The sequence below is a fragment of the Oratosquilla oratoria genome, chromosome 39, assembly GCF_046742065.1.
Source record: "Oratosquilla oratoria isolate Oo_2021 chromosome 39, ASM4674206v1, whole genome shotgun sequence".
Taxonomy (NCBI): domain Eukaryota; kingdom Metazoa; phylum Arthropoda; class Malacostraca; order Stomatopoda; family Squillidae; genus Oratosquilla; species Oratosquilla oratoria.
In genome coordinates, this window is record NC_134815.1 from 45685680 (window position 1) to 45705975 (window position 20296).

General features: G+C 43.3%; 1 protein-coding gene across 2 annotated transcripts in view; it reads right to left on the bottom strand.

Moving 5' to 3' along the window:
- Positions 1–9513: 9513 nt before the first annotated feature.
- Positions 9514–20296, bottom strand: part of LOC143020394 (type-1 angiotensin II receptor-associated protein-like) — a 36238-nt gene continuing 25455 nt past the window's right edge. For both annotated transcript variants that reach the window (XM_076176808.1, XM_076176807.1), the window contains exons 3-6: positions 16979–17090; positions 14723–14798; positions 13285–13428; positions 9514–11791 (exon numbers count right to left, since the gene is read on the bottom strand). In XM_076176808.1, coding sequence (XP_076032923.1) covers positions 11661–11791; positions 13285–13428; positions 14723–14798; positions 16979–17090 — 463 coding nt within the window. In that variant the 3' untranslated portion in view covers positions 9514–11660. The remainder of the gene's footprint in view (positions 11792–13284; positions 13429–14722; positions 14799–16978; positions 17091–20296) is intronic.

The window sequence follows — 20296 nt, forward strand, 5'->3', positions numbered from 1 at the left end:
TTGTGTTTCATTATCCCTCTTTTTCTAGTGATATTGCTAGCATCATCATCATTATTATTATTATTATTATTGAATATTATTATCATTATTATTATTTTGTTCCGAAGAATACAAACTCTTCGGTACTCCTTACCCAAGGATACGCGGCGCGTTTCTACCGCTAACACTGTGTGTGCTTGAAAACACCTCACTCCGAGGGTCTGGGCAACCATTATCCTCAGTAAGGGGCCCTCCTGGGGCAAGGGGGCCCCCCCTCCCCCCACAAGGGTAGGAGGGTAGAAGCTCCATTGTCTAAGCGGTAGCGATCGAGTCAACATCTCTCACAGTCCGGCTAACACTGAAGTTCAGTTCGGGGACCGTATTCCCCGCTCCCGTGCTTGTATCAGGAAAAATTAATTTCCTGCGCCAAACCCGACATCGTTCGATTGTCTCGAACGAAAGGCACGCACTCTGCATCGGCCTTCTACACCCTTCCAACGGCGTCCTTTGTGTGGAACGTCCTGCATCGCCGCCTTCCCCCTGCTTGGAAGCGCTTGAGACCCCTGTTCCCTCCCTTTATCCCTCTCTTTAATCTCCACCGGGTATTCTCCGCTTCTCTGTAAGTATGGAATCTGGTCCTAGTGTTGTTGTTCGCGATAGCATGTGTGCCTTCGCCCGCGGTGAATTTCGCTGCCGGGCTATTCTCCCACCGACAACTGTGGACCCACACTCTTGGTGTATCCATTGTCGGAATCTGGAATGTTCCCCTTCATCCCCGTGTACTACGTGCGCTCAATGGGGTGATAAGCAGTGGTCCGCGTATTTTCATGCTCACCGGAAGGTGCAGCCACGGGTCAAAGTACGCGGGCAAGGAAGATGGCTTCCCCCCTCACCCGACACAAAGAGAAGGCATGCTACGTCGGCGGAGGACGCGGGCAGTTGTCTCCCCCCTCCTAAGCGTAGTAAACGGAAAGGTTGTACAATAGCCGCCCCGAGTCAGTCTCAGGCTAAATTGTCTCCTGTTCCTGCCCACAGGGTGGTTAGCTTCGACGGGCACGCGCCTCTGGCCCCCGCGAACTACCCCCCGGGTACGAGCTTTTTCCCGGATGCGTCCGCCGGCCCCGCGATGCTACCCGGCAGCTCCACCCCCCCACGGACAAAGGAACCGAGTTCGGAGATTCGGAGCGCGTCAGCCTCTTCTCCTTCTCGGGTGACCCCCAGTCCCCCTTCCACCTATGGTCAGACGAGCCGGGTCATCACCGGAACCCTTTCTATGCCCGGTGGGCAGGAAGCCCGAGGTGTACCCACACGCGCGTTCGTCGTAGGTGACTCAGCTTCGTCCAGAGGAGGCAGTCTCCCCTTGGCGTCTCCCGGACCATCCGCACCCAGGCGGGACTCTCCAAGAGGACATTCCCCGGACCTCCTCCCCACTCTCTGTTCACTCGTCACTACGTTGAAGGAACAGATGGAGGCCCAACGGGAATTTTTCCGCGCTTCTCAAGCGCGGTTCGTGCACCGCACGGAAGCTCGTGAGGAGTCTCCGCCCCCAAGGGCCCCCCTCGACCAGCTTCCACTTGCTCAGCCCCCCCCCTGAACCCATCAGTGACGAGGATGGTAGCGTGCGGTTCCTCTCTGCCCGTGCCGACCCCTCCTACGCCGACGACGATGTCCACAGCGCCGTAGGGGGGGGGGGCACGCTCCCTTTCCCCTCCCGTTTCCCAGTCGGAATCCTCGATGGTGGTCCCACCTTCCTTCTCGGACGTCCTCGCGAGGGTTCGGAGGGCGAATCGACTGGGCCCCCCGAAAGAAGAGGAAGCCACATTCGAGTCTGACATCTTCATGACGGCCAACTCTCAGAAAGCCCAGCCTACTCCCCTCCACCTTCCATGGAGTACGCAGACGGCGAGAGCCATGGCCCAGGCCTCCGACGCTCTCGCAACAAGGACGACCGAGAAGGCGCGTTGGCTTCCGGTCCCATTGGAACACCAGAAGCGCTTCTACACCCCATCGGGGTCAACCCTCAGAGCAGCCTCGATCCCGGCGAGGTTACCAGAGCTGGTTAAGGCGGACGCCGAGTCGCTGCGCAGACGAAACGTCCTCCTCTCCGGCAGGGAAGTCAGCGACCACATTCATTCACTGGCTCTGTCCCTGGCGGTGAACTCCTGGCTAGAACGCCTCCTTTCCTCGGCGAGGGAGTTATTACCCGAACTACAACCCCAGGAAGAATGCGACCTCCATGCTTTTTTGGCAAGCGCGAGCAGAGCCCTGAAGCATCAGGCTTCCTGTCTCTCAACGTCCTGGGCCAACTTCGAGTCCCGCAGGAGAGACACCATCCTCGGGGGCCCCAGTGACCCCCTCCTCAGGGAGATTTATGCTCCTTTGAGGAGGGCCCCCCTGCTCACCCACACGCTGATTCCCCCGGATGTGGTGGACTCGGCAATCACTAGCACCAACCAGTTGCTACACAACAGAGCCATCGAGAGAACAGCCGTCTCTAGCTCGAGGCCAAGGACCACCCCCCCCCATCGACCCCTCGGTCCTTTCAGACGCAGAGGCAGCCTTTTTGTCTCCCTAAGCGGGAAGACGGGCCCCCTCCCCATTCAAAGTCCAAAGCCCAGACAGGAAAGCCCCACCCCTTCCCCAATAGAGAACAGGGGCGCAAACATCATAGAGGCTCTGGACCCCAACGCAGGAAATTCTAGGAACTCGCCTGCCCTCCTGCACAAGATAGGAGGTTGCCTCTCTCTCTACTGGAGAGAATGGGAGGCTGCCGGGGCGGAGGACTGGACCATCCAGGTTATCAAGGCAGGCTATCGTCTTCCTTTTCACACCATCCCCAGCCTCTCCCCCTATCCCATCCAAGTCAGCAACTACCATCCGGACTCGGATCGCGGGCGGGCCCTAGTGGAGGAAATCTCCACTCTGCTCCAGAAAGGAGCACTCGAGGAAGTCTCAACTCCGGACCCGGGGTTCTACTCGAGGCTATTCCTAGTACCAAAGGCTACAGGGGGGTAGAGACCCTGTCATCGATCTGTCTCCTCTCAACAAGTTCCTTTCCCTGACGAAGTTTCCGGATGGACACCCCAGAGGCCGTGAGGGCGTCTATCAGGGAAGGGGACTTCATGGTGTCCCTGGACCTCCAGGGACGCCTATTTCCAAATACCTGTGCATCCCTCATCCCGAAAATTCCTCCGCTTCGTCCACAAGGGCACCACCTTTCAATTCACCTGCCTATGCTTCGGCCTCTCCACAGCACCCCAAGTCTTCACCAGAGTGTTCAAACTCGTCTCAGCGTGGTCCCACTCCAGAGGGATTCGCCTACTCCGTTACCTGGACGATTGGCTGATCCTGGCACACTCCGCCCAGCTATGCCCGCGACCACCTGGGGGACGGTCCTAGCTTTCATCCGCAAAATTGGGCTCCATGGTCAACCAGACGAAGTCAGATTTCATTCCAAGACAGAGAGTCACGTACCTGGGTATGGCTCTGGACTCTTCCCTCATGCAGGCATTCCCAGTAGAGAAGCGAATCCAGAATCTCTCTTCTCTCGTCGTCGTGCAGGCACTATCGACCGGGTTCCTCACGGCCAAACAGTGCCAAGTCCTCCTGGGCCACATGGCCTCCGTCGAGAGGTTAATACCCAGGAGCAGACTGAGAATGCGACCCCTACAGTGGCTCCTCAAGTCCCAGTGGTCCCCGCTAAGGGGAAACACCCGTCAACACATCACCCTTACCGGAGAGGTCAAGCATTCTCTTCTCTGGTGGAAGGACCCGTGCAACCTGCTCGTGGGGATGCCCCTCGGCCCATCTCCCCCCGAAGTCCTCCTCTTCTCCGATGCTTTCCCACCTCAACGACGATCACGTCAGCGGTTCCTGGTCCACGGTCGAGCGGACAGCCCATATCAACTGGCTAGAATTGAAAGCGGTACTGCTGGCTCTCCGTCACTTCTCGGGTCAAATCTCGGGGAAAGTTGTGGGCATCATGTCGGACAATTCCTCGGTAGTAGCCTACCTGAACAAGCAGGGGGGCACAGTCTCCCAGGACCTCTGCCATCTCACTATGGAGATCCTCCTATTAGCCGAGAACCTCCAAGTGGCACTCAGAGCTCGCTACATCCCAGGGAAGAAGAATGTCTGGGCGGACCACCTCAGCAGAAGGAGTCAGGTAATCAGCACGGAGTGGTCCCTCCATCCGGAAGTGGCGACCTTCCTCATCAACAAATGGGGCTCCCCTCTGGTGGACCTTTTCGCCACCAGATGGAACCACCAGCTCCCGGTGTATTTCAGCCCTCTCCCGGATCCGCTGGCAGCGGGAGAGGATGCTCTTCTGCAAAGCTGGGACAACCTCGACACCTACGCTTTTCCACCGTTTCCCTTGTTCCAGAAGGTGCTCCAGAGAGTACGAACCGCATCCAACCTTCGGATGACTTTGATCGCTCCCTGGTGGCCGGAAGCCCCATGGTTTCCAGACGCCCTCGAGCTAGCAGTGGAGGAGCCCCTGGCCCTTCAGGGAAGACCCGACCTTCTACATCAACCAGTCAACGGGGCCTGGCACAAGAACCCGTCAGCCCTGGCGCTTCACGCGTTCAGACTGTGGTCCGGATCCTCCTAGAGAAGGGTTTCCCAAGTGGCAGAAGACATGTCCTCCCCTATTCGCTCTTCCTCAGCTGCCCTTTATCAAGGGAAGTGGAATGCTTTTGCAGAATGGTGCCACTCCCGAGCAATAGCCCCAGAGCAAGCCACCATTCCTCTGATTGCCTCCTTCTTCCACTTCCTCCGGAAGTCCAAGAAGATCTCCCTCTCGGCAGTGCAGGGCTATAGGGCAGCTCTTAATCAGGTGTTTTCTCTGAAGGGCATGGATCTAGCCCTGTCTCCAGAAATTTCCATGCTCTTCAGACATTTCAGAAAATCATGCCCCCCCCCCCAGGGAGATCACTTCTCCTCCATGGGATGTGGCATTAGTCCTCAACGCTCTGCGGGGCCCCCCTTACGAACCCCTCCGAGATGCTAATTTCAAGGACCTCACCTTGAAGACAGTTTTTCTCTTGGCCCTGGCGTCTTCCAAGAGGGTCGGGGAGTTGCATGCCATCTCTTATCGAGTCGCCCACTCGAAAGGATGGCAAGAGGTCTTCACTTTTCTGCCCCAATTCGTTGCCAAAAACCAGGATCCGGCCAAAGCCGACCCTAGATTCTGGTCCTTTAGTATTCCTTCCTTGGACGACTTTGTAGGGGGCGAACATGCAGAAATGGTCCTATGCCCGGTACGTGCTATCCGGACCTACCTCAAGAGGACGAAGCATCTTAGACCAGACTTGCCAAGACTGTTCGTCTCTACCAGGGGGTACACCCAAGCCCGTCACTAAGACTTCCATTTCTTACTGGATCAAGGAAGTCATCCGCAGGGCCTACGCCTCGAGCCCCACGGATTACCCTGAAGCAAAAGCTCATGACCTCAGGGCAATGGGGCCCTCCCTAGTCTTCCGAAAGAATCGGTCAGTCAACCAGGTCCTTCAAGCAGGTATATGGAAGTCCCAGACTACGTTCACTTCCTTTTACCTCAAAGATGTCATGTGGGAATCCTTAGGGACCTTCTCTCTAGGCCCCATAGTGGCCGCCCAAGAAGTCCTGAGATAACATACCCCGTACCAATGGCACACAGCCAACCCTGAAGCCTCATCCAAGTTCTGGATCGGCAACCACGGGGATACCTATCCCAAGTCCTTCTCATACTCCTACATTCCCTTACCTCACCGAGGGCTCTCAAGCATTCCAAGGGAATCAGTTTGAGCCCTACAAGGGGTACAAAGTGAGTATGCCCTGTCTGTCTCCACTCTGGGAACAGATCCAGGTGCCCTTCACAGTTTCGGGGAATGTATAAGGGTCTGGTCAACGTAGATCTTAGCACTCTACATTTTCTCCTTACGAGGGTTTCCCAGGCTAGACAAATACTTCCTTCCCCCCTAAGTCCAAGTCTCCTTGGGTAAGGAGTACCGAAGAGTTTGTATTCTTCGGAACAAATGTAATTTTCGCAGGAAAATTAATTTTTCCCTGATACAAACCTGAGGTACTCCTTACCTCTAATGGCCCTCCTCATCCACCCCGCTAGTAGTTCCTTCTCCCTGGCCTGTCAACCCTCGTGACTAATTTCATACCTGGCTCAGACAATGGAGCTTCTACCCTCCTACCCTTGTGGGGGGAGGGGGGGCCCCCTTGCCCCAGGAGGGCCCCTTACTGAGGATAATGGTTGCCCAGACCCTCGGAGTGAGGTGTTTTCAAGCACACACAGTGTTAGCGGTAGAAACGCGCCGCGTATCCTTGGGTAAGGAGTACCTCAGGTTTGTATCAGGGAAAAATTAATTTTCCTGTGAAAATTACATATTATTAGTAAAAGAGGTATGGAAGGCAGATGTGGAGGGAGTGAACATGAGGGGACGTCCTAGGATGAGGTGGATGGATGGGGTGAAGGGGGCTTTGGGGAAGAGGGGAATGTCTGTTGAGGAAGGACAGGAGAGGACAGAAGACAGGGGTGAATGGAGAATGGTTGTATATGGATGATGATGTGATGCATGAGGTGGAATGGGCGGGGGGATGGGGGGTGAGGTAGTATGTGTGAGCAAAATTTGACGCAGCCCGAAGGGATTTCTCCCTGTCTTCTTCTTTTATGCATGGGGGGACGGAGAGGGGGGGGTCGCCAATTTAATGAAGTGGCCTTGCAGTGGATGTGCTGTGTCTTGCGACACTGCTTCTGACCCAGGGCAGTGGACAAGGTGCAGGGATGACCCGTCATCCGGGAGGTGCTAAGATAAGAGGGAGGGTGGAGGGGTGTGGAGTGCATTCAGGGATGGAATGGGTGTGGGAATGGTTTTATGCCTTTTCCTTTTTGGCTACCTCCCTTGTAAGGGGGGAAAAAGCCTTGGTATATGTATGTATTATTATTATGATGATGTTCAAGGAGGAGCCAAGATAAGAGGGAGGGAGGGGGTTGAATGGGAGTGGATTTTATGCCTTTGGTTTTTGGCTACCTCCCTTGTAAGGGGAAAAGCTGTTGGTCTATATATGTATGAAATGATATGACCCAAAGGGATTTCTTGTTTGCTCTGTACATTTCTTGATTTGATGAGAGTCAAGGTCACTATGTAATGACATAGTAAGGGTAAACCAGCTTCAGCTGTGAGGGCCTCCTGTGGAGATGCTTTGGTTTCCTACTTTGCTCCTAATCCGAGTAATGTGGGAGGGGGGGGTCATGGATGACCCTTCTTCTATGAGGAGCTATGTTGAGAAGGACAACAAATGGGTTTTTGGATGGATGTAGGATGAGTGCATGCTTTGACTTGGCCAAACCCCTATTACAGGTTTTTTTGGTATATGTGTGTGTGTGTGTGTATATTATATATATATATATGCATTTACCTAATTTTAGTATAAAAGAAAGTAGCAACACTCCTGTTTCCTACTCTCCTATTAATCATACCTAACCTCAAAACAATATATGCTTCCAACATAGTCTATATCCTTAATTTCCAATTACTATAGATTTAAATTCATGTATTGTCCCAGCCTGGACTTTATCACTTAACCTACTCCAGGTTTTTATTCATCTATATGGCAAACTGTCCCCATGACCTCTTACAGCCCCCTAGCACGATAATCAAGAGATTTCTTCTGTCAATATAGTCCCTTTAGCAACATACTGTGATCAAATCAACAAAGGATTACAAAGGCGAAGCATGCCGACAGGAGACCTTTTGGTCCATATCTAGGTCAGATGCAAAAAAAAATCATAAATAAATAAATAAAAACTATAATAATGTAAATAACAAATAAAATATATAAATAAATGCATAGGTATAGTTAAATAATAAACAAACAGGTAAATAGTAAATAATTATAAATTAACATATAGCTAATAATGACATTCAAACAGACAAATGATGACAAAACAAAAATAAATAATATAAAATAAATTATAATCATTACGTTACAAATCACCTCTTTCTCTTTGGTTTTTCAAAGTTGGCAAACTCATTGCTTTTAGTCTTTCCTCATATAGAGTTTATCTGCCAGGCTGGGAAACAGTTTAGTTGCTGCCCTTTGTATTCTCTTGATCTTGCATATATCTGTCACTCTGTGAGGTCATATCACTGATGCATATTCTAGTCTTGAACACATCAGGGTTTCAGTTAGTTTTTCAAGTATCTCTTCATCCATATAGTGAAAAATCTTTCTTAATCTTCTGTAGCAGTCCATATTTCTCCCCCAACAATATTGCTGATATGTCCGTCAGGTGACAGATTGTCTTTTATCAGCACTCCCAAATCTCTCTCCTCTTTGGCCTTTGAAATTGATTTACTTCTCGAGAAATAGTTTAAAGATAAACTTTCTGCAGCTATTGCCAATTTCCAGTACTTTGCATTTCTTTACATTGAAATTAATTTTCCATTCTTGGCTTCCAGCAAAAATTGTGTCCCTTTTTTGCAATTGCCTACAGTCTTCCACATTTTTCACACATCACGTGATTTCTGCATCATCTGCAAACGTGTTGACATTGCTTGTTGTACCTTCCTCTATGTCATTCATATAGTTCAGAACATTATTGGTGCAAGCACTGAACTTTGTGGAACTCCAATGGTCACTGCTATCCTGAAATCTTATCCTTTACTACTGTCCACATGTACCTTCCCTTCATAAAAATCTTTCATCCAAATAAGAAGTTTGCCTCTTACTCCTCCAATATGCTCCAGTTTTCACCTAAGATGATTAAGAGGCACTTTATCAAACGCCTTCTCTAGATCAAGGTGTAGACAATCCACCCCCTCCCTTTTGGAGAACACTGATCAGATCACTTGAGTAAAAGCTTAAAGGTTTGACATACATGACCTTCCATATCTAAAGACAAACTGACTGCCAGAATGTTCATCTCATCAAGATATTTGACCCATTGATCTTTCACACAATTTCACCATTATGTCAGTCAATGTCAGCACCCTATAATTTAGTGTTGACTCCTTATTTCCACCTTTGAGAATTGGTTAGCTCTTTTCCAATAATGTAACATTATTTCTTCTTTTAGTGAACATACAATATGACGGAATCTTGTCCACTAGTTGTTCTCTGCATTCTTTAAATATCCAACTTGAAATCCTGTCAAGTCCTGAAGCCTTTCTCATATCCATTGATCCAAAAAGATTGAGTACTTCCCTTACTTCTACATTCATATCTTCTAAATCCAAATTCTTGCTCACCTCACTTTCCTCTAAAAAGCTCCTCTCTTTTGTGAAGACAGATTTTTTGTATATAAATATTTATGTGTATGTATGTATATGCGAATAAATCACAAAAACACGTGATTCACAAGATGTGTAATAAAACCACTTGGAAAATAAAATGAAAGGTGACCGAACGTTTTCGTCTATTTAAGACATTTTCAAAATGTACGGTCACCTTTCATTTTATTTTCCAAGTGGTTTTATTACACATGTATGTACTTCTAGAGTGCAATCTTTATACACACATGTGTGAAAAGTAGCCAGACAGTGAAGAAAGGTAAACTTTATTCCAAATTTAGATACAGTTGAACAAACTGAAGTCTTATCCAATATTGACAGAACTTGTATAGCTTGTTTATTTTTTTTACTGAAGGGATATCAGTTTCAGAAACAAGAGTCTTTCAAATAATACAACTGGATCTTTCATGCCCATTGAAACTACCTAAAAACCTTAAATTTTACCGTTTAATTATTTCCACAACAAACCTCTGCTGTACATATTAAGTACCTGTTCTATAAGATAATCCCAGCAAAGGTCTGAAATTCATGGAACAAACTTACTACTTTCAAATGAATCTGCAAAAGCTGATGTTTCTTGGGAGCTTCTCGTACGTAAGTTACATCTAGTAATTTCTGTCTATATCTATGAGTATGGAAAAGTTCATTCCCTGATATTTGTATTTCTTATCAGGTAGATAACAGATTTCTGACATGCTGTTGCAATAAGGTGGAGTGACGAAAGTGGACAAGATGCAGATTCCACTTCCTCACAGCTCTTTAATTTTTGTGCAAAATTTACATCATTACTGGTATCTAAAGACCTAACTTCATCTCGAGGATCAGTCCTGCAAGTTAAACTAGCTACTGGTTCCAGCTCACAAATGGCAATGTTGAATGCAGTGAAGCTCGGTTCTTTAGATTTAAAGAAATTTATGTTCACTAGAGAATGTTACAAGTTTTTCATTCTGTCCACTTTCCAGAGCACTGATATATTTCCTATTTCCAAGACTTTTGCCTGCAACTACAGAAACCTATATACCAAGTGTCACAAAACCTTGTTAGAAAAATATATAGAGATGAACATTACAGTTGCTCACAGGTGTGTAGACACAAGGAGACAAGCCTACTGACACCAGTCTTATAACTATGGCCTATGCCACAGTAGTGAAGAGAAAAATAGTATGTTATCATAATCATAATTATCCAAAGCCCCAGTCAACTGGTATTGAACTGCTATATGTTAGTAATGTGAAGGGTTGCTTCTAATCAAACCATTCTATGCATATGATGCCATTAAGCACAAACAGTGGCTGTGGTACTTTACCAATTTTGGGGCAGGGTGCAGAACAGCACTTAAAAGTAACATTATATGTGCAGTTACCATCTGTGAAGTTTGTAAAGTGTGTACATATATACACAGACTATATATGCATACATATGTATATATATATATAATGTATATAACTGTGTATATAGACACACACACACACAGGAGGGAAATAGCTGTCGATCATGAGTCCAACATGTGATCCAAGACAGTGGTGAATCACACACTCACACACACATGCATACAAACATTAGGTAAGGTAGGTAAATACATACACATTTTCACAATTTGCTTCTTTCCAGAATACAAATATCACTTGTGTTAGAAATTTGTACAGCCTTTTTTTATGCACTTATTTTAATCAGCTAGTTATATTCTGAGATGAGTGTAAGACACATTTATCATAATGCTTGAGAAACAATAAACTCTATTGCTCACTATGGAAACAATAAAATCTAACATCTATGTCTATGATATAAAATATTTCTTCATATAATAAATAATACATATCTTTGATGGTTAACTTATTACTTTCCTACTACATGAATAGTTTATAAATGAGTAAAATCTTATGATTAATCATCCAGTCCTTTCAAAATTCATTAATGTATCAGATTTTTTTCATGTACAAAAAAAGTATTCTGTAATGAACTATATTTATACAAGCAATGATCTAGCTGTCTTCTGACTGCATAGAAATTAGTTTAAATAAAACCTGAAGCTTATAATCAAAGTTAATAATCTTGTCTACATTATGTTGCAACATTCTAATCACTTGTTCCAAAATACTGGAATGATTTATTCTAAAACTTGGCTGGCATCGCTTCACAGTCACCCTTCTTGTGGACCAACAAATTTTCTACAATCCTCTAAGCTTTCTTCCATTGCAATTCATTGTTGGTATGAGATAAAAGAGCTCCAAATGTTTAACCAATACATTATAGCTATTAATTTTCTTTCATTCTGAAAAATGAAAATAGAATTATCAAACAAGAGCTAATCTTTCTTCCCTTCCCATCAGTGCTGAAATGCTGAGAAATACTACATTTCATGTATGATTTGTGATCCCATTGCATCCTGCTAATTCTTTAGGTGGTGAAAAGCTTGCTGGGCGAGTCATTGGCTGGACCACCTTGATTGGTTGGGGAGGACTGTGGAAGGTTCTGAGATGCCTGGTTGTCTATGTCTTCATAGGGTGCACGATGGTTGTTGCCTTGAGCTGTTAAAAGAAGAAAAAAATTCAAATAATCCAAAATAAAATAATTCATTCTGCCACACTTTCCATATATTCAGGCCTAAAGTAAGAAACTTGAACAAAGCATCACTACAGTGTTAATTACTCAACTGAAAAATGGTGGCATTCTTTTTAACACACACACACACATATATATATATATATATAAATATATATATATATATATATATATATATATATATATATATATATACATATATATATATATATATACATATATATATATATATATATACACACAGACACACATCAGAGAAAAGTAATGTCGTAACACATTAGTAAAATAAGACATGTCTCCCACTATCGGAAAATAAGAAATAAGATTAGATATAAATAGATCTGTATATTTCGACCACTTTCTGCAGTCCTCTTCAGCAGATAAGTACATAAGCTGGGGTAGTATAATATATATACAGAGAGTTGGTATGCAGCAAAGAACGGGGATAGAAGCCTCAAGTGGAGTGACTGATGGCTGTTTGGTTCCAGTCCTATGATAATTGATAACAATTTATTGACTGCTAAAGATGTGATGCAATCAGGTGACGACTGGCCTTTAGAGGTGTTAAAATTAGGGAATTTATTTTTATAAAAGAGGATTCTAACAATTTTCCTCCAGAAACTACAATGAGATTTAAAAATAATGGCTGAATTGTCCTAATTAATTTGATGGTCCCTTTGGTAGGTGTGAGGAAACACCACTGAGTTTTCTTCACACCTACTTCTGACCCAGGGCAGTGGACAGGATGCAGGGATGACCCATCATCCAGGAGATGCCAAGGTGAGAGGGAGAGAGGAGGGTGGAGGGGAGTGGAGTATGTAGGAGATGGAATGGGTGGGAGTGGTTTCTATGCCTTTTTCTTTTTGGCTAACCCCGCCCCCCCTCTTTGGTATATGTATGTATATATTTCTGTCATTCTCATAATTTTGTTTTTAGTAACACTGCTAAGTATTATGAGCCCTGCTCAATGATGCCAGTTTAGTGCGTTTTGCTTGCATTGGTAGGGATTTTAAGAATGGCAGAATTTAGTCAGGCCCTCCAGAGCTCTGGCACCTATAAAATTAGCACTACACCCTCTGTATAAATATAAACATTTTAAGTATGATTAAAAAAGTTTTCACTCAATCTAAGGTCTTAGGAATGCCACTGCTCTATAAAATTATATGACATGCAAATCATCTCTTCTTTCTGAAATATACAGCTATGTCAATCCTGCATAATGAAAATCATATGCAAAAAACAAGGGAAAAAAGAGTGTAGATTTCATTACTCATATATCAGTAATTCTATTGGAAATCATGATGCCACAATAAAGTCAATCCCAAAATCCTGAAGATACAAGATACTATGAAAATTATATGAATTTGATAACCATACCCAGGTTAAATGCAAAGCACAGTATCCTATCAATGAATACAAAACAACACAAATGTTGCCTATCCAAACGACAAGTTCATACCAAAGATTGAATCAAGTCCTGCTGGAAGTCCAAAGTTTCCATAGGTGCCTGCTCTGTCCATAACGATGCGATACAGGATGAATGATGACACAGGTCGACACATCACATGGATGACGCCTACGGCTGAGCTGAACTTGGATGCACCTGCAGTAGTAAAGGGACATTATGCCAGTGGTGATAACAAGAACAATTAAACATGTTACTTCAAAATTTCCATAATACATTCTCTATATATCTCGGACTTCTGTATCCTATACAGTAAGACCTCTCATTAACGGATGTTAATTAGCTGTGTTTGCGGTGCTTTCACTGTGTTTTCAGTGTTTTGGAGTGTTTTTTGGGTGGCGTAGTGATTGCACGCACTAAACAACAGCAACAAAAACACCAAAAACACAGCAAAAACACCACAAACACAGCTAATTAATGTCCGTTAATGAGAGGTCTCACTGTACTATGAACAAAGATTGATTGAACCAAACTAATAAAAATATACAGAACTCTTCCTGATTTCTGTGTCCAGTCAAGGAGGGACAAATGACTGGTGCTGTTGGTGGTTCTGCAAGACGGACTTTCAGAAAGAATTGTCTCCCTGCCACCCATCTTCAAAATCTGTGAACACACTCACTTCTATCTGGAGGTGTACCACCAAAGGGCTGATACTTTGTCTCCCAACTAGGTCCAAGATCTCACCTTCAACTGTATCTCCTCAACAGTAAACAAATAATCTGCATTTGTATCATTCAAATAGAGTACCAACCACCATTTCTGCCTTGACTCTTTGAATGATGGAATCATGTGTCAGAGCTTGAGGTGGGTGGGCCTTCCTCTTTACATAAATAAAATCTTCAGTTAAAAGAAGCTAATAGTAATAATAGTTGACAGAGGACCCACAACCTCACGGCAGCTGGCAATGGTCCCCAAACCCTCCCATAGATCTTTGTAAGAAGAAACATCAGACTGTATCCATGTTGGATTAGTGTGGGATATTTCTTTGTCAATGATTTAGAAAAGTTAGAGGGGAACAGTCACCAGCCATCTGTTATTTTTACATGAAAAGATGAAGAAAATACAGTCAATGCTGATAGAGATGGGCCTGGCTGAAAGACTAAATGCTGAAGACAGATGACAGGGAAATGATTCGTTTTGACATCTGTCTTGCTGAACCACCATTTGCTGGTACCCATTGCTGGTCCCTATAGAGAAGTTGAAGTAGGAAGAGAAGGGCATCGAGGACTGGTGGAGGAACATAGTTGATAAGGATTGGGAAATAACAGGAAATAAGATGGGGAAACAGCTGGGAGAGGCTGGTGGATAGTAAGGTGGGGAGAGAAGGAAAAGGAGTGAAAAGGAATTACGGAAGGTGAGGTAGGGAGGGTAAGGTAAGAAAAATATAATTGTGTGAACCAAGTGGGATGAACACAAAGAAAGGATGACCTACTGCTCTGCAAGGTGGGCCAGAAAATAGCCAAGGACACGACATCCAGTATGATGCAGATCAAATTGACACAGAGTGCCTGTAAAGAGAAATAACGGACTTTAAATAAATCCTACCTGAACAATGCAAAGGTATTACACAATTCCTTTATATAAGACCATATTTCTGAAGAATATAAAAATAAATAGTTTTCCATACACAAATATCAACCCCTGGAATAGCCTAGAAGATACTGGAAAATACAAAAAAAGGACAACGTGTACAACTCCCTTCCAGTACACTACAATTAGGTACATACTTAACCACTTCCATACGGTGACACCTATGTTGGTGGCATGAGGAGCAAGTTGGTACTCGATGATGCCGACGTCGGTATCTTGATTATATTTATTGTAGTCATACCTATGTAATCTCCATTCTCTCTAAACTGGCTTCATCAATCTTCTATGGTTATCAAAATACACGGGTGAAAGAGAACAAACGATTGAGCACTGACTATATTTTTTATAATGCGATTACTATGACGCAACATTGCACGTCGGGCAGCTAATGCTGCCAGACGTGCGATGTGCCCCGGAGTGAAGAGGTTAAACAGAGGAAGAGAGGAACTGAAATGGGAGTAACTGATAAATGCAAAGGTAAGCCTAAAGTGATCTACAGATTTGTCAATAGTAAATTGAGACAGACATTGAATGGGGAGCTTTATGAAGAGGTATCAACATTAGCTGAAATAATGAACTGAAGTTTCAATCAGTTTTTACTAAGGAAAATAATTTCATAGAGGTGTAGAAATAATATCAGGGGTTTTTGTCTCTTATTCTCTAATTACCGTACTCCATTTTAAATTCTTTTGTGGTTCCAGCTTGGGCTATCTCATCTTCTAGGATATTACAGGAAATGAGATATGCCTGGGGGGGTCTTGTTCCTTCTTTTCCAATTACAGTACTACTTCTCATTAACGGACTAAAAGGGGGGTAACGGTGTCCGTTGATGTGAATGATCCGTTGATTTGGAGTCGTTTTTGGGTGGCATAGTGATTGCACGCACTAAACAACAGCACCAAAAAACACCGAAAACACAGCTAATTAACGTCTGTTAATGAGAGGTCTCACTGTACCATATTAAATTTTTAATCCTTATGTGCTTCCATCTTGGGCTATTCTAGTTTACACATTGTATAGAAATTGTATTTTTCACATCCTTCAGACATATGGTCTTTTTCAAATTAATCTTTTTCCTTTATGATTCCCTCCCATCCCATATCAGAGATTTTCTCTCTCAAATTTGCCCACGTTCTGAAATGATCTGAACACTAATCAAGTCACTTTTTCCTGTTTGATATTTTAACTATGGTAGGTCTAGTGCTTCTACTCTCACCTTGTGCAGCTTTTCTGAAAGGTTGGGAACCATTTTGGTTATTTCTCTTTGTATTTACCTAGTTGTATTTTACGGGAAGGGGAGCTATGCTCGTGGTGTCCCGTCTTCATATCTCATTTTATCTAGACTGTTTTTAAATTTGTGTATTGTTTTTGTACACACCACTTTCTCATCTAACTTGTTCCAAATGTCTATTACTCTGTGGGGAAAGCTGTTCTTTTTCAGATCTCTTCTATAACTGTCTTTCTTGATTTTCCTTCCGTGTCCTCTTGTATTTCTACTGTATTCTCTCAATCTTGCTTAGATTTTTCACTCTGTGCAGGGATCATACCATAGCTGAATATTCCAATTTAGGATGGATTACAATATGATTTATTTTCTATTTTCTATTCTTTCATTCTTTATCTATACAATGAAAAACCACCTTTATGTTCATCAGTAATCTATATGTCTCCCCCACCACCTTGCTGATATGTTTGTCAGATTACAAGATATCTCTTATCTACATTTCCACATCTTTCTCCTCTTTTGCTCTTGTAACTGTTTCACTTTCCTTTGAATAATTAACTGATAATTGATAACTGATAACTCTTGGGCTATTTCCTATTTTCAATACAGTACAGTATTTTGCATTTTCCCGCAATGAAATTAATTTTCCATTCTTGGCTCCAGTTATATGTTATCTAAATCATCTGCAAACATGTAAGTGTAACTTGCACTTTCAATTATGTCATTTTCTAAACAAAGAACATTACTGAAGCTAGCACTGGCCCTAATGGGACTCTGCTAGTCACTGCTTTCCATTCTGACATATTTTTTCTGTACATAATAACTATGTAAATACAATTAAGTACATAACATAGTCCAAGGATTCATACATACCATGAAAGGCGGTTCCTCAGAGTCCTTATGGTGGAGGCACCAAAGGAGCGTCATCAGGAAGACGAAGTTGTAGAAGAGGTAAGAGGTGGGCATCCATAGCGCTTGCCCTGCCCTGTAACAGAACGACAACCTTTTTGTAACTAAGATTTGGGCGGTTAACGGCAATTAGTTCACACATGATATGCATTTTTGGACACCAATTAACCTATCTGTACCCTGTCCCTTCCCATCTGAATAAAATTACCTGGCATTAGCTAGAATAAAGCATCTAAAGTGCAACATAAGTGTACACAGGCTAAGATGCCTAAACCCATTTGTGCCCAGAACCCCTTAGCCAAATGAAACTGCCTAATATTATCAAAAATTATTTGGCTAAAAAAGCAACAATGGCATATAATAACCTAAATCAGAACCATTCATGATTTGAGTTTCCCTTCAGCCGACTACAGCTGTCCCACATCAACTACCACAAAATACTTAGCACATATCAAGGTATTATTAGCTCATTTATACCCTTAGCAACTATGGGCAGTGGTGGGATTCAGCTGTCCCACATCAACTACCACAAAATACTTAGCACATATCAAGGTATTATTAGCTCATTTATACCCTGAGCAACTATGGGCAGTGGTGGGATTCAGCTGGTTCTTACTGGTTTGTACAAACCTGTTCTTGGAATTTCATGAGCTTCTTGAGCCAGTTATCAAAAATTGCCTTATACAGGCTATAATACAGCCTGAGTGATATTTGCATGCCACTGGCAGAGTGAGAGAGCCTATCCACATCTAAATGCAGCCACAGGTGAAAGACAGAGCGACACAACCTTACACCTCCACTACTCATAGCACACTGGACTGGCCTCCACTTGCGGAGCCAGGAATCTGGGTGTGCATGTCCTGTATAATAGTAGACCTTGATATGTGTGTGTATATATGTATGTATATATGTATATATATATATATATATATATATATATATATATATATATATATATATATATATATATATATATATATACAGTATTACCTCTTTTTAACGGACGTTAATTAGCTGTGTTTGCCATGTTTTTGCTGTGTTTTTGGTGCTGTTGTTTAGTGCTGTGCAATCACTGTGCCACCCAAAAACCACTCCAAATCAAAGCATTATTTACATCAATGGACACCATTACCCCCCTTTTAGTCCGTTAATGAGAGGTAGTACTGTATATATATATACATATATATATATATACATATATATATATATATATATATATATATATATATATATATATATATATACATATAAGAACACGGGTCTGTGTATTCACTTATGCAAAGTAGTCCACTTGGAAAAAGAAACTTATGAAGCAGAATGCTTTTGTATGTTACATCTTCAGTGCAAAAAGATGTAATATATGAAAGCGCTCTGCTTCGTTAGTTTCTTTTTCCAAGTGGTCTAATTTGCATATATAAACATATGTATATATACTTGATAGCACATATATACATATTATATCTGTATACATATATATATTATATACATATATCTGTATATATATATATATATATATATATATATACATATATCTGTATATATGTATATACATATCTGTGTGTATATATATATATATATATATATATATATATATATATATATATATATATATATATATGTAAACATATGTATATATACTAGGTGGCACAGTGGTACAATTCCTGGCCGCCACTACAGTGGTCCGGATACGAATCCCACCCAGGGCTGAAATATTATTAGTATAAGTGCGCTGCGGGTCGTTACCCCAACTCTCGAAGCGGTGAGTTGGGTGTGCGGGTGTGTGCGTGTGAGGTCACAGCATTATCCATAGATCGGTCATATATAATCTCTGAGCTCTCTTCCGGGAAGGAAACTGCTGTCGATCACAAGCCTAACACGTGATCCAAGACCATGGTAAATCAAACACACACATACTAGTGTTGCTCCTGATCGTTAGGAGTCCGGGAGAGGATTTCCGTGAGGAAAACCGATGAATAGGCTAATCTTTGTCAAGTGTATCTTTTTAAAGTAATCCTTTCAAGCTTAACTTCATGTCTGCATTATCAAAAAAATTCGAGGAGACATTATTTACTTTTTGTTTAAACTAGATATAAGAAAACGTATCATGTTTGCTGTGTTGAAGAGGTTGAGAAGCTTACGCCAAAAAACGCGTAGCGATTGGAGCCGTCGTCGTCTGCGAGAATAGATTCGAGACCTCCATGCTTCCGACTGCACTACCAGCGCCCTTGTGATAGACGCTGATGATTTTTTTTTTCCCTTTGTGCACGGATCTGCTGAGATATTAAAGTTATTTCAAAGGTTCTGCAATAGATGGGGGGGGGGGGGAAGAGGTTGACACTGAAATATTCCACCAACTCCCTCCACTTCCCCTCACACATTTTCTGCGCGTCGGAAGTCATGCATAGTTCCTGGGCCGGCACAAACTAGACGGTTTTAACTTGCTGAAGTAAAGACCCCAGGCTTGAACTGGGTCTAGATCGATCACGACTCCATTCCAGACGGGAGTTCAGTTGAATAAAATCGTCTGATACGTGCGAGATGCACTTGACATATGGATCTCTGCAAATGCACTTCGCACGGCTGTGGGTCAGTCCCAAGACGGCCTTGAAAGAATCTCTATCGAATGCGATCCTCTATCATGTCCGAATCGCTCCTCTGGTGAACAAGTATTCGTAACGCGTAACACCAACAAAAACAAAACCTCCAAGATATAACACTATTTTGACAATAAAGTTTATTGAGGGTCGAGGCGTGACAGACAGGACATTAAATTCTTCTTCGAATGCAACAGCTATTGAAACAACACGCACAGAGACGCCGAGTGAGATGTATATGAGAAGACAATACCTACCACCAACGCCTTTGTGAGGTACCTATGCAGGTCACATGCATACCTCAAACGAGGCCTACAGGACGATTAGTGCTCCAAGGTCGAATGAAGAAAACAGATGCTCATTAAGAATCGAATATTGATGAACAGCTCATGTCATACATGTACTGACAATATGCATTTGGTGGTGAAGATTGAATTCAGTTACAGACGCTCCTCAACTTACGTTTTAGTTACGTTCCGAACGGCCGAACGTAAGTTGAAAATGAACGTAAGTTGTTACTGTACTATACATCGGTAAATTCTATTACCGTATCTTATAAAAACACCCCTAAATGATTAATTAAACACATAACATTGTAAAATAATAACATTAATTTCAAATAGATTAAATTCAAGCAACATAAATTGAGATGGTGGAGGAGGAGGGGGAGGAGGAGGAGGCAAGGCAT